Below are 15,261 nucleotides of genomic sequence, written 5' to 3'. Positions count from 1 at the left end.
TTCTAGTTTCCCAGTGATTTAGAAGCTGCTGGTCCATGGACCACACTTTTAGTAGCAAGGTTCTAGGGCATTAACTTCTTACGTGACATCTCCAATTAGATGTCTAACAGACATCTCATCTCTAATCTAACTAAAACGTAACCACCAGTGTTCTCCTCCAAACTTGCTCTACCTCCATTGCATTTGATAGCAACTCCATCCTTCCAGTCACTCAGGCCCCAAACCTTAGTCATGTTTAACTCTACAGCTGTCCTGTTTGAACTGCCATCATCTCTCACCTGGATTCCTGCAATAGCTTTTTAACAAACCTTGCTTTTGCCCTTAACACTCATAATCTCTTCTTAATAGAGTACCAAGAACAATCATTTAAAACATATCAAGGTTTACCAGTCTTCCACGAAAAATATTCAAATAACCTCTTAGTCCCTCAGAGGAAAAAAAAACACTTAGATTAGGCTGAGATCCTTCATGGTATGGTCCCAGGCAACCTCTCCAGCCTTTCCTCCTCTGGTTCACTTTGGCCCAATGGGGAGTATGTTCCCATCTTAGAGATTTGTCTCTAAAACTTCCTTCTGCCAGATATGTCATCCCAAATAGAACTATTTGGCTATATCCTCTCTTCAAATTTTTGCTCAGATCTTATCTCCTCAATGAAGCTTCCTTTGTAATACCGTCATCTGTCTCACACTACTGATTTCCATTATGTGACTCTATTTTTCCTTTTATTCTGTAGCACTTATCATTTTCTAAATACTATATAGCTTCCTTTTTTGCTCTCATGTTTATTCTTTTTGTTGAATGATTTAAAGGGTTTTCCAACTTCACATTGTAGGTGGGTATTCTTGTGAATATATAGGCAATATACAGAACCATATAAAACTACTAGAGGCCCAGTGCATGAAAATTCTGCACTTGGGGGGTCCCTCAGCCTGGCCTGCACCCTCTCACAATCTGGGACCCCTCGGGTAGGGTCCCTAGGCCTGGCTTGAGATCAGGGCCTATCGGGGCTTTCCTTTCTCTGGCTGCAGGCTGCTGGCCTCACCCCTGCCACTGCCACTGCTTGCCATCTGTGCAGCACTGCCCGCCCTCCCCTGCCACTGGTGGCCTCCCTCTACAGGCGATAGGCTGGAGTGCAATGGCTTGGCTGGTCTGGGCCTCCCTCTTTCTTTGCTGGGGGGCGGGGCCAGCCCTGGGAGGGGCCATCTGCCTACCTGATCACCCCTAACCACTTGCCTGCCTACCTGATCACTCCTAACTGCTGGTCTGCCTACCTGATCACCCCTAACCACTCTGCCTGCCTGCCTGATTGCCCCTAATCACTTGCTTGGGGGCAGGGCCAGCTCTGCACGGGGCTGTGGTGGTCTGGTCTCTGGTCGTTCAGGTTGTGACGCCTCTGGCCTTTTATTATATAGGATTATATCATTAGGCATAAGTACTAAAAGTGGGAGAAGGGTATCTAAATAGATGATTGTGATATCCATAAAGGAAGAATGAGCATTTTATAAGTATCATGCTGATTATAGAAAGTATATTACCCCACCCCCCAGCAAGCAGTTAGGGGTGATCAGGTAGGCAGGCGAGCAGTTAGGGGTGATCAGGTAGGCAGACTGCCCCTCACAGGGCTGGCCTTGCGCCCCCCCCCCCCCCCGCAGCAAAGAAAGAGGGAGGCCCAGGCCAGCCAAGCCATTGCACTCCAGCCTGTCACCTGGATAATGACACAAACTTTGAAACCTGGCTTAAATATTAAAGACAAACACATTTTCAAAATCTAAAATTAAAGGTATGATTACAAAGTAAACAGACTAATTTGATATGCAATGTGTACAATTTTATGGCATTTATAACTTTAGAGACACACTTTATAGTAAGTACATGGTCAATATCTTAGGCATTGCAATGAATTACCAAAGTATGCAGTAATTTGTTTCTAAGTTACTCTGTCTCTGGTATGTTGTTACAGGAGCCTGAAGATAGTACTAGCATAAATTGAGAAGTCTATTATTATAATCTCAGTCAAAAAGTATGCTCTGAGTTCTTAATACATTTGTTCTCTGTCTACTACCAGCAAACATCTCTTACTATTACTAAAGATCCTATATGGCATTTTTCTCCAGTTACCATTCTTCTTCCTGACATTTTGGTAACTTACTGGAGGATTTGTTGAGTATTAATTCTTTCTCTCTCTTATGGGCTCTACACATGTAAACTTAAAAGAGGGGGTTTGGTTAGTTTGAAAAATATCCCATTACATTCTCTATATGAAGTGTTCAGTCTTACCTTCTTAGAAGAATATGACAAAAACCGTTGGTAAGTTTCATTTTTGGAATACCTAAATCGGAACGAGCCACCAGCACTTTGCAGGGAAGCACCAGGCGCGAGGGAGTCTTCTCCTGTAGAAGGATTGTCACGTCCACTTTGCGATGGCCCTTTCTCAGGAAGATTTTTATGCTTCCCAAGTTTTTCAGTTGGTGTGTATTTTAGAGATATATCTGCATTAAAGTTTGATGTTGACTCTCGAATGACTGATTGGAATGCTTTAAACTGTTCTTCATAATGTTCAGTTCTTAAATTTTTACCAACTCTGGTCTAAATGAGAATAACAAAGTGTTGTTATAAACAGCATACAAAAACCATCCAAAATAAACAAAGACCCCCTCCCCCATAATTATTTGAAAGGCAGTAGAGCCTTTAAAGGAAGTGAAAGTAAAGGCCCTGAGATGAGATTGCTGGGGTTCAAATACAATTGATAATAATATTGTAATGTCTTGGAGGACATTACAATAACCTCTGTCTGCCCAGTCTGACTCCTAGTCTGTGAAACAGAGATGCTCACCACAGCTAGCCCAAAGGTGGTTGTGAGGATTCAATTAAATAATGCAAATGGAAGTTTTAGAACATAGCAAGCTTTCAAAAGTTAATATATTAATAATTTAAAAGCAAGTTCCATAACAGATGCACAATATACTTCCACTTGTGTATAAAAAAAAGAAAATAAGAAATGATAAAAGCTAACACTTCTGGATGGCTTATGGGCCAGAACCTATTTTGTGTATTTTGCACATGTTAATTAATTTAAGTAGAGAGGCTGGGACTTGAGACTTGAACTGCCTTGTCACCTTTACATGCTACTGCCTGTAAAATTAATAAAAACCAATACAATTTACTCATGGAAAATTATTGGAAAGATAGACAAACCATAGAGAGAGAGTCTGCCCTTGAGAAGGACAACTGTAAATGGGAATGTGGGGAGGGAGCATTTTTCCTTGCATAATCTATCGAGCTGTTGGACACTTTGATTGCTCCCCCACCCCCACATTCATTTTTTTGCATGGAAAAATAAATCCGGAACTAAACAACCTACTTAAAAATTAAAACTTTCGATCAAAACATTCTTTGCCAAGACGTCTATGCTCAGGTATCAATGGGAAGATTGTTACTCTCAATGGCTAAGCTCTTTCCAGAGGTCCTTGTAACACTCGTCTGGGAAGGAGACACCCATCTCTTGTCAGTGGCATAGATTAGATTCAGTAGCATGCACTGGGCGAACTGTTCTGCACAGGGTTGGAATGTTCTACCCCCACCCCACCCATATGTTAAAATCCTAATGCTCAATGTAATGGTAGTAGGAGGTGGGGCCTTAAAGAGGTGCCTTCATGAGTAGGATTAGTGCTCTTATAAAAGTAGCCCCACACAGCTCCCTGCCCTTCCATCATGTGCAAACACAGAAAGAGATCTGTGACCTAGAAGAGGGTCCTAACGTGAGCATGCTAGCAATTTTATCTCAAACTTCCAGCCTCCAGGACTGTGAGAAATACATTTCTGTGGTTTCTAAGTTACTCTGTCTTTGGTACAGGAGACTGAACAAACAAAGACAGGAAACCTAAAGTTACCATCTAGTGGAGAAAGACAAAAATGCATGTAATTTTCTTTAAAACAAGGCATGCTGGGAAAATTATTCAGTGGAAGGGGGAAGAGTAACCTAACCAAGTTAGTTCCCTGCTTAACATATTTCAGTATTCCCTCTGCCTGGAAGATAAAGTCTGAACTAGACTTATTCCAAGTTAATCTCTCTTTACTGTACTCAGGCTTTCTACAGCCTATACGTCTTCCCACCACAGGGCTCTTTTATACTTTCTAGAATGTTCTCTAATACAACCTGCCCATCCTCCCATAACACCAACATTGCATACTGATACCCATTCTCTCACACATATGCCCATTTTACCCCTTGCCCTGCTTAGTTCTTACACCTATTTCAAATCTTAACTTAAACATTAGAGAGGACTTTCCTGACCCCACAGATGAACAAATCCATTTTCTATAAGTTTTCATGACTCTTCTTTTAAAATAAAACAAAATGAAAACTCCTCCCCTTTTATAATTGCTTATTTAATAGGCCTTCAGATGGTAAACTCCAGGGGGGAGTCAGGGACCATGTATGTCTTATCCAAATGCTACTATAGAGTCACTAGTTAGTAAATTGACTGGCACATAGTAGATGCTCATAAATATTTATTCAATTTAATAAGCAGATCCAATATAACCAATATTTATTGACTGCAAACAAGCTCAGCTATGCATTTTCTAAGGCCATAATGATTAGAATAAGGGGGGCACCAACAGGAGTAGCACCCTTGAATGGGGGACTTTAGCAAGCCTTATAACAATTCCCTCAGCACTCTTCCTCCGATGGCACCAAATAAATATTCAGGTCCACAATCCCTACCTGCTTTTTATAACCTTGATGCCAAAACTCATTTGGATGAATTAATCTGATCTGAACTTATAAGTAGTTATTTATGGTCTTCATTTCTCCCACTTTGTGTGAACATGGGTTCGTTCTTCTGTGGAAAGATTGATATGCTTGATTATAGAATGCCTCTCCTAACTCCACTGGGGGAGGGGGTGTAAGTAATATACATGGAAAGACCACATCTCCCTTGTAAAACTCAAAACATTCTGAATGAGGAAGCACATCTGTGCCCAGGGTTGTACATAAGGAAAAACAGGGGGCTTACTCTCCAAATGTAGCTTTAAGATCTGTCCTGCGCAACTTTCTGGCCCTCACCAGTTACTACCTCTATAGGGAAGCTAAGAGTTTGGTTATAGTAACTAAGACAAGAAAAGTGTATGATGTATACTTGAGAACTAACAAAATAAAATGAAATAAAACACAACAACCCTTCTTCCATCAGCAATGACAAAGGTTACCTTATCTTTGTATATTGTTTTTAAGAAAGTAGAACATATAATACTTTCTAAAAAGGTTATCACTTTTCCTTCCAAAAAAATGTGCTTTTAAAGAGGGTACACCTGGCAAGATGGAGAAAGATCAATAATTCAAAATGTTCCCTGAGATTTGTGGGAAACTGATTCTCTTCTGAAATTACAGGAACAAAAAGTATGACAATGTGGTCACATGTGAGAAAAATGCCAAACAGTCCAGACATTACAACTTTTAGCATTCATGGGAGAACATGATCTTTTAGACTACAATGGGTAGGGATTGATTTCCAACATTGATAGAAATAAAAGGACTCTTAACTACACTTTTTAAAAAGTATATATGTTTCTCAAACTGGTAGGAGAGACAACAATAAAAAAGGACTTTGTCACCAATGGGACTATTGAAAGAAACAGATTTTAGCTCGTGGTTTAGAATAAGCTAATTATATTCTTTATTAGATCTTGCTTAGACCAAAGAAGGTACAGCTAAAGGTGGTAAATATTAATCCTTTGAATGGGTCCAATTTGTAGATGGTCCAAAAGAATTCAGGGAGGTGGTGAGTTTGGAGTGGCATTTTGTAAAGTAAAAATTACTTTGAGAAATAGTTTCACAAGAGCCAGGGGGGTTTTAGGTAAGTGAAAATAGCCACTCACATTAATCAAGCAGGCTTTACAAAAGGGAATAGTGAAGGAAAACAAGCGAAAAGTTTTCATTAATAGGCTAGCAAAAAACCAACCTTAAATAGCATGGAAGTAGTGTACTCAGCAGTTAAAGTAGCACTAATTAAGTTTTCAGTTTTATCAGAACCTTAGATGATCCTTTTTATGGAGTCTAGGTATTTGCCAAAACTCTTATCACTAGGCAGGCCCATGTTACTGAAGGTTGATTATAGATGACTGTATATTTTCTAAAGAGATCCAAGATATAAATCCTCTTCTTTAAGCCAATCTTATATTTACATTAAATTCTTGTTCTACTGAATTTTTCACATTATTTAGTATTGGACTTATTGAAACAGCTTTCAACTAAGAGGGGAACAATGTGTTTTCTTCTGGGGAGACTTACTTCATAGACCAGAGTAGCCACATTCCAGGGTTTACGGTAGTAGGTCAAAGTGTTTCCGTCCCGAACGCGGTCACACAGTCCATTGTAGAACTCATTGTCGAAGGGCGTGGTTAGGGGAACCATCCCTAAGATGTTGATCCTGAGGATGAACACAGGGACATCAGGTAGGGAGATTCCAGAAGCGAGTGCAAGGCAGCCTTCTGTAGCGGGGAAAAGAGAGAGCTTCTGCTCATGTCCTCATCACCTAATATATGTGGGATATATTCAGGAACAGAAGCAAGAGCCCGTTCACCTCTGCTCTATGTTTCTGGCAGACAGCATACCTCATAGGCCGTGTAGATTTTTAGGCAACTAGGACACTGTGGAGAGCACAATGAAAGGAAGGCAATAGCCCAGCTGGCATGGCTCAGTGGTTGAGCATCAACCTATGAACCAGGAGGTCATGGTTCTTCGATTCACAGTCAGGGCAGGTTCCTGGGTTGTGGGCTCGATCCCCAGTGTGGGGTGTGCAGGAGGCAGCCGATACATGATTCTCTCTAATCATTGATGTTTCTATCTCTCTCTACCTCTCCCTTTCTCTCTGAAATCAATACAAATATATTAAATAAAGAAATGCAATAAATCTGGAGCCTAGAGTCTTAACTTCATCGCTGTAACTCTTAGCTAACCTCCCTTAGTGAACTAAGAGCCAATGCTGTAATTCACATATTTAAATTATTTGAGAACACAGCACCGCAGGGGGGCAGTATAACATATACATGTAATTTTTAACTTGTGAATCACCATGGGGGCTCTTCCACTCCACATTCTCTTTTAACCTAAGCCTTTTCCTCCAGTTGTCTCACTGCCTATCAAGAACCTCATTCCCTCCAGGTTTATATTATTATTTCTATGTTTCCAAGAGGAACCCCCAAATTTCAGCATCCTGGCAAGGCATTCTCAGAAGTTCTACTTTTTTCTCACAGAAAAAGATTTTCATTTGGCAAACTAGAATTTAGAAATAGGAATCCTGTCTAGCTTTTAAAAAGTCAAGTTTGATTTGTACACCGAAAAACAACGAACAGGAAGCAGTTCATTCTTTGTGAAGTTCACCTTTGTTAACTGGAGGAACAGTCATTGCTGTCTAAGCTGTACCTGGAATAAATGATCCCGGGCCAAGGAGGCCCACGTGGGGTTGAGCCTCATACCTATACTTAGGTTGGCACAAGAGCATGAACTCTTCCCTTTCTCTAGACCACATTCCCAACTTCCATGAGCTGGCTTACAGGTTCAGACAATGGTTCCAAGAGCGTTTTATCAAAGGGTATGGATGGCTTATTATGAACCCATTGCTAATGCAAAAATAATAAATAATAATAATTAAAAGGTTATCCTACTGCAAGTGGATTAGTTAAAAACAACATCTTTATATAAACAGCACATTCTTAATAAGCTTTGAATCTACAAAGAAAATTAACAGTATAGCTCAAAGTTAGTGGAAGGCAAACTAAGAAACTAATCCAGGAATATCTTGCTCAAGGCTGACCATATAGCTAACATGAACCATTTCTCACTTCATGGATGAATATTACTTGTTGCTTTGCTAGAAAACAGACAAGGCTCAGTATCAATTTTATTATCACTTTATTTTTATAGAGGTAAATGTCAAGAAACTTGACTGACATAAAAAAGTAGAGAATAGTAGAAAGGTTGCCATAGCAATGTCAGTCAGTTCTTTAATCTTTTTTTTTTTTTTTCTTTTAGAGAGAGTGGAAGGGAGGGGAGAGACAGAGAGAACCATTGATGTGAAAGACACATTGATTGGTTGCCTCCCACACAAGCCCTGACTAGGGCTGGGAACTGATCCTGCAACTGAGGTATGTGCCCTTGGGCCAAAATTGAACTCAGGACCCTTCAGTCCATGGGTTGGCACTCCATACACTGAGCCAAACTGCATAGGGCAGTTCTTTGATCTTCTGAGTTTTAGGCCAAGACTTTTCTTTCATAACATGCTACTCTCTCATCAAAAATCACTTTTATAATCCATTATCTGATAATTGATTAGGATATTTTTAATGTTGCTACTAATAAGAATTGGAGACCACTTGACTTACAAAGTGCTAGATAGAGTCCAATTGAGTGTTAACGTTTGGAGTTGTTTTTTCCACCCCATTATAAAATGTGAAATGGGTGATGGGAGTTGGATGATTGTAAAAGGGGAGGTGAGCAAGGAGAATGGGCTTGACAACTGGAATGCCACAGAGTCATTAAGCTTACCAATTTTATGACAAATATGTACATAAAGAATTGAGAATTTACCAAGAGTTAGATTGATGAAATAAGTAACAGTTGAGGAAACTATTATCTTAAAATGTACTAGTCTCCCTCCCCCTTGGAAAACCCTTTTGTACGCCATGGTACCCAAATCCCGGTTTGAAGGTTATCGATTTACAGATCAGAAAGTTGACTGGATTCATCTGGAAAGTTACAACGAAGCTGCTCCATGGTCCAAAAGCACAGCTAAGGAAGAAATGTTTCAAAACTTTTGACTTGGTTCCACTACGACAGAGACAGCCAGTCTAGTCTAGAATAAGCCAATTTCTTTCTGCCAAGAAACATGAAAACCTCTCACGGATCGAATGTCATTGCCTGGGAAATAAAAAGACATGTGTTCTTTGGCAGACTTAGAGATGCCTGTTTTCACACCTGCATCTAGAACCACGGGCAGTCCAGTCTACCAGGTGATCTGAAGAGAAACTCCCTCCACCGAAGTGGTGTTCTTCTTAGATCACACAGAAAAAGTAATCCCTTGCATGTTGTATATCATTTGCAGCTGGTTTGGATTTATGTATTTTTCAATGAATGCAAGATGGGTTGGGGATTTTCCTAAACATTTCTGAAGAATCTCAGACGCCTATAAGACAAGAGGCCGAAACATTTGTGCAAGTCAATTCTCCTGACATAAGAATTTAAATGTGAGTCTAAATAAATAAATAAATAAATAAATAAATAAATCCTTCAAATGTAAAAAAAAAAAAAAAAGCCTAAATTAATTATTATGAGTACTTATGACTTTCATGTGTAAAATAACCTGACTGGATATGACTGTTGATAAGACTTGTTGAAGTTTTCGAGACTGGACAGTGTAGGAGCAACTTATAAGAATGTTGTTATGGTTAGAATGTTTATGTCTAGTTCCTCTAGATCAGGGGTCCTCAAACTTTTTAAACAGGGGGCCAGTTCACTGTCCCTCAGACCGTTGGAGGGCTGGACTATAGTTTAAAAAAAAACTATGAACAAATTCCTTTGCACACTGCACATATCTTATTTTGAAGTAAAAAAGCAAAACGGGAACAAATACAATATTTGTATTTGCATGTGGCCCGCGGGCCATAGTTTGAGGACCCCTGCTCTAGATCAATATAGTGCCATAGCTCTGTGTTAGAGTAATGGAGATGTATAGTAAATAAATATGTAATATTAATCATATGGAAGAATATAATAAATATAATAAAGAATGTTATTTTGAATCCTCCTCTTAATATGAATTACTAATGTATATTACTCTTCTACATTCTTAATTCAAATATTTAGGTAATAAATAATGCTTGAGTTTCATTGTCTAACATTAGTTTTGTTTGAAGTTAGGGTGTCAACGTGTGGGCTTTGTAGTGATGTAGGAGCAGTGATGCTGCGGAAATGGCCATGTGGGGAGAAGAAAAAGGTAAGTGGCATGGTGGAAAAATAAAGGTTTATGTTCCCTGTCATCACCCCTGACTGTGGTAAAGCATGAGGTATTTAAGGAGCCCCAGCCAGCTCTCTGGGATACCTCAATGTGAAACTCCTTGGCAAATGCAATATAACAAATTATCTTTTCCCCGAACAAAGGAAACCAAAGAATTATAAATAATTGTTTTTCAGCTAAATGGTCCAAGATTTCTGTAGCCTTTTCCTATAAGACACGATGTAAATTTGCATGAAGTGAGAATACATAACATATGTCATTCCCTGCTTCAAGCCTTTTTATTTAGATTAGGGAGAAAACTGTTTCTTGGATCCCGTGGAAAGCAAAATAAAGTAATATTAGGCTTTCACCACTCCCAGTCTCTCCCTGAGGAAAGCATCAGGAAGAGTCAGAACTCACTGGAGCATGCAGTGATCTGGTTATGAGGTTTTGGCTGACTCCCATACCATTTCCGCCAATTATTAAGAGGGCCTGCTGAGTTTGGAACCCTAGACCATCCATTAGATTCAAAATTCCTACCTTTAGGCTTAGGGCCAAAGGCTCTGTGAGTGATATTTGAATGCTGCCTGCTTGGCAAGTTTTTATAAAGCGAATAAAAGAGATATGAAATGCTTCATCTGGTGCCTGGCTTATTATTCTGGAATTTTTCTCTTCTGTGATTGAAGATGTGGAAGTTTCCTCCGACTTAGAGAGAGACGACATCTCCATGTTAACAGAAGTCTCAGGAACCATCCAGTTTCTTAGTGTAGGGATTCTCAACCTCAGTACTACTGATATTTGGGGTCTGGCTGTCCTGTGTATTGTAGGGCCTCTGCCGACTGGATATCACTCCCAAAAGCCCCCATCCTAACACCCAACAGTTGTGACCATCGAAATGGCCTTCAGACACTGCCACTTGTCACCTCTGGCTGAGAATCACTACCTTAGTCCCGCTATTAACCTTGCTCTTACCATTGCTCCCTTCTTTCCTCTCCATTTCCAGGACTGGAGTCCTGAACCTGAATGTCTTGCTAGGGACTCAGTTTCTGTCTTACCTGATGCCAATTGAAAATATTTTAGAGAGCGAGGGGAAACCAAGATGGCGGCATAGGTTAACGCCGGAGATTGCTGCCTTCGAACAACCACTTCAGAGATATAACTAAAGGACAGAACAGACATCATCCAGAACCACAGGAAGGCTGGCTGAGTGGAAATTCTACAACTAGGAGGAAAGAGAATATCATACCGAGACTCAGAGGAGGCGCAGTGCTGAAGTGAAATACTCAGGTGTGGAGTGCGTGCGCGGAGTGGGCTGGTGGCGGAGGGCGCGGTTGTTGTTTTCAATCAGGAGGGAGTTTCAGACTCTGAGCTCCAGATCCGGGCGAGTCTCTGGGGACCCAGACTCAAACGGGAGAAGCGGGACTGTCTAGCTTCCGTAGGAACTCGAAGGCAGCTTTCTCTCCGAGGTTTGCAGCCATTGCTGGGACTCTGAGAGGCAGAGCCCCTGGGGAAGGAACTGAGAGCAGCCATAACTGCTCGCTCCGCCCGCCCTGTAGATCCCGGGGGACCCGCCCCGCCCAAGCCCTGCACAGAACCATTTGCCTGATAGCCTCAGGCAAACGCTAGATTAGCACCGCCCTAGAGATCCAGCACAGAAGCTCTCCCACTGCAGACACAGCTGACTCTCATAGCCAGTTAGCCCGGAGGTCAAATCACCCCCGGTATTGCCGACATCAATCAAGGCTTAAAGGCAACAAGACTGCGCACAAAGACCACTTGGGGGTGTACCAAGAAAGCATAAAAAATGCGGAGACAAAGAAACAGGACAAAACTGTCAATGGAGGATATTGAGTTCAGAACCACACTTTTAAGGTCTCTTAAGAACTGTCTAGAAGCCACCGATAAATGTAGTGAGATCCTCAAGAAATCTAATGAGACCCTCGATGTTGTGATAAAGAACCAACTAGAAATTAAGCATACACTGACTGAAATAAAGAATATTATACAGACACCCAACAACAGACCAGAGGAGCGCAAGAATCAAGTCAAAGATTCGAAATGCGAAGAAGCAAAAAACACCCAACCGGAAAAGCAAAATGAAAAAAGAATCCAAAAATACGAAGATAGTGTAAGGAGCCTCTGGGACAGCTTCAAGCGCACCAACATCAGAATTATAGGGGTGCCAGAAGATGAGGGAGAGCAAGATATTGAAAACCTATTTGAAGAAATAATGACAGAAAACTTCCCCCACCTGGTGAAAGAAATAGAGTTACAGGTCCAGGAAGCGCAGAGAACCCCAAACAAAAGGAATCCAAAGAGGACCACACCAAGACACATCATCATTAAAATGCCAAGAGCAAAAGACAAAGAGAGAATCTTAAAAGCAGCAAGAGAAAGAAACCCAGTTACCTACAAGGGAATACCCATACGACTGTCAGCTGATTTCTCAACAGAAACTTTGCAGGCCAGAAGGGAATGGCAAGAAATATTCAAAGTGATGAATACCAAGAACCTACAACCAAGATTACTTTATCCAGCAAAGCTATCATTCAGAACGGAAGGTCAGATAAAGAGCTTCACAGATAAGGAAAAGCTAAAGGAGTTCATCACCACCAAACCAGCATTATATGAAAAGAGGAAGAAGAAAAAGGTAAAGATACAAATTATGAACAACAAATATGCATCTATCAACAAGTGAATCTAAGAATCAAGTGAATAAATAATCTGGTGATCATAATAGAATCAGGGACATAGAAAGGGAATGGACTGACTATTCTTGGGGGGGAAAGGGGTGTGGGAGATGCGGAAAGAGACTGGACAAAAATCGTGCACCTATGGATGAGGACAGTGGGTGGGGAGTGAGGGTGGAGGGTGGGGTGGGAGCTGGGAGGATGGGGGTGAAAATAAAGAGGAACAAATGTAATAATCTGAACAATAAAGATTCAATTAAAAAAAAAAGAAAATATTTTAGAGAGCACTTATTTTCATTTGTTAATTTAGTCAGCTTTGTATCCACCCAGCGGTATTTGTTAAGCACCTACTATAAACCAGACACTGGAATTATAAGGATGAAGAGACACATTGCTTTCAGGGGATGAAAGAGAGCCAGGTGCCATCTCTGTCATATACAATTGGATGGGGAGGAGCGATGTCTCTGTTGAGGATCATTTGACAACAAAGCAACCCAGAGTATCTTTACTGCTCAGAACAATGCATGGAGACTATGCTCTGGACATCCGTGGGATGTCCTCTGACTACAGGAACAGAACTGAATAGCAGCTCAGGCCGGTATCATTTCCCCAACTCCCAGAACACAGATCTCTGCAAATGGTATCTACCTTATTCTGCATAACTCTGGGTCCTAAACTGCCCAAGACTTTTCATCAGAGTTTACCTACAAGATATTTTATATGGAAAGTGAGTGAAATTCAGCTCTGTAATGAGAACCATAGTCTCAACACCATCATTAGTTGTCATTAGAATGGTTTTCTCTGTCCTATTCCTCCTGGGTCAACTCCAGAATGCTGGAGCCTCCTGAGAATTTCTAACCAGGTTCAGATCCAGGAGAAGGCCCAATGGAAGATAGTTTTCCTGGTAATTCAAACATTTGAATGGAATTCCCAGACCTACTACGTGCAATTCGATTTTAAATGCTAACATGTCATTTCAACATTGCCATGGTTTTCCAGAGGTTCATAAATTAGGTATTTTATTTTCTACTGGACTCAGAAGTCATCATCACATGTTGTGATAACCTAGTCCCTTCTACAGACACCCGCTGAGGTCAGGAAGTCTGTCCTTCAGATACTTATTCAGCACCTACCCTCTTTCAAGCTCAAACATAATTCAAGCAGAATAGAGCCCCACAGGCTATTCTTCCTGCCAATGAATGCCCTGTACCACTTTAGCATGCAGGAGAGATGGAGGTTATTTTCACTCATCTTCTTCCAGAACATTCAAGTGGAGTACTGACCCGTAGCCAGCTGTTCGCCCCATCTCGGACTCTTCCACCACTTTGTCACGGCAGGGCGTACGGGGGTCATTTTCACAATCGTCCTCATCTGAATAGTCTCCGCAGTCATTATCCCCATTGCACAGAAGCCGCCTCTTTATGCACCTGCCTGCAATGAGAATCAGGAGAGACACTGTGCGTCTGATGCCAACATTTCTCCCTCCAAAGGTCTCAGGTGCAATTTCACGCTGGCGGGCAGGGCACACATACATTTGACTACCGAATGCACAGAATATATAGATGGCCATTTGGGAGCCCCTCTCACACTTGGAAATACGAGCGCTTAGACATGTGTTTCTTTATTTTCACCCAAAAGTGCAAGCAGAAACCCGTCATGAGCAGCCAGAGCACAAGGATTACCTGTACCACATTGAAAGTCATTTCCACAGTCACCATCCGCATCTTCACAGTTCTCAGTGGGCACACAGTGTTGTCGGTCTCCCAGACTGGCCAAGCACCTTTGCCCATTAAATTGTCCAAAGACCACAACGCTCCTTGAACGAAACTGCACACAACCAGTTGGAAACATTAAAATTTCTCATTCCAAAACGGTATTATGATCTGAAGTTGCACCCATACCACTGCAGCCCTCCAAACCCACATGAGCCTATGATTTTCAGATGGGGGCCGTAAAAGCAGTCACTAACGTTATTTAAAGGAACATCACACATTCTAGGACCGAAGTCTCTGCTACGAAAGATGGTTCCTCATGACACTCATTCAGTGTGCATGCAGCATTCAGATCACCCAGCAAGGTGACCCACATGCATTTACATGTTTGTCTTTTCTTCTCAGTTTGCAACTTGGTTGGAAGCTCCCTGCCTTATAGTCATTTCCCCCGAGATGCTGGCAATATAGCTCCCATCTGGGACGTCAGCAGGGAAGAGCATTGGAGGCTTACCTTTTGTTTTAGGCAAGGGTCACATGGCGACCATTCGCTCCAGGTGCTTAGTCGCAGTCTATGGGCGATGGAGTGCCGGTGCTTTGTCCTGGCTCTGGGTAAGAACTAAGACAACAAACATGTCAACCTATGGCCCTTAGGCATGCCTGTTTCCAAGAAGTCTTCACAAGGCAGTTTAATTTATTGACTATTTCCCTTTCCAAATCATACTGCTTGCCTTTTATTATGTCTCTCATTACGCAATCACTTGATCACATACCATTTTGTATTTTCAACTCATATTTTTTGTTTAATTTTTGTACTGAATTGTAATTTAACTTTCAACCTAGCAACAACAAAAATGAGGACGATGG

General features: G+C 41.3%; 1 protein-coding gene across 1 annotated transcript in view; it reads right to left on the bottom strand.

Annotated features, from left to right (window-relative positions):
• Window positions 1-15,261, bottom strand: part of C9 (complement C9) — a 34,860-nt gene that overhangs the window by 10,681 nt on the left and 8,918 nt on the right. The window contains 6 exon segments of the mRNA XM_059694890.1: window positions 2,278-2,586; window positions 6,293-6,431; window positions 13,969-14,116; window positions 14,368-14,512; window positions 14,909-14,961; window positions 14,964-15,013. Of these exon segments, the coding sequence (XP_059550873.1) occupies window positions 2,278-2,586; window positions 6,293-6,431; window positions 13,969-14,116; window positions 14,368-14,512; window positions 14,909-14,961; window positions 14,964-15,013 (844 nt within the window).

The sequence above is a fragment of the Myotis daubentonii genome, chromosome 4, assembly GCF_963259705.1.
Source record: "Myotis daubentonii chromosome 4, mMyoDau2.1, whole genome shotgun sequence".
In the NCBI taxonomy this organism is placed as follows: Eukaryota; Metazoa; Chordata; class Mammalia; order Chiroptera; family Vespertilionidae; genus Myotis; species Myotis daubentonii.
Note: the sequence above shows the minus strand (reverse complement) of the source record. Positions and strands in the feature narration are given on the sequence as shown.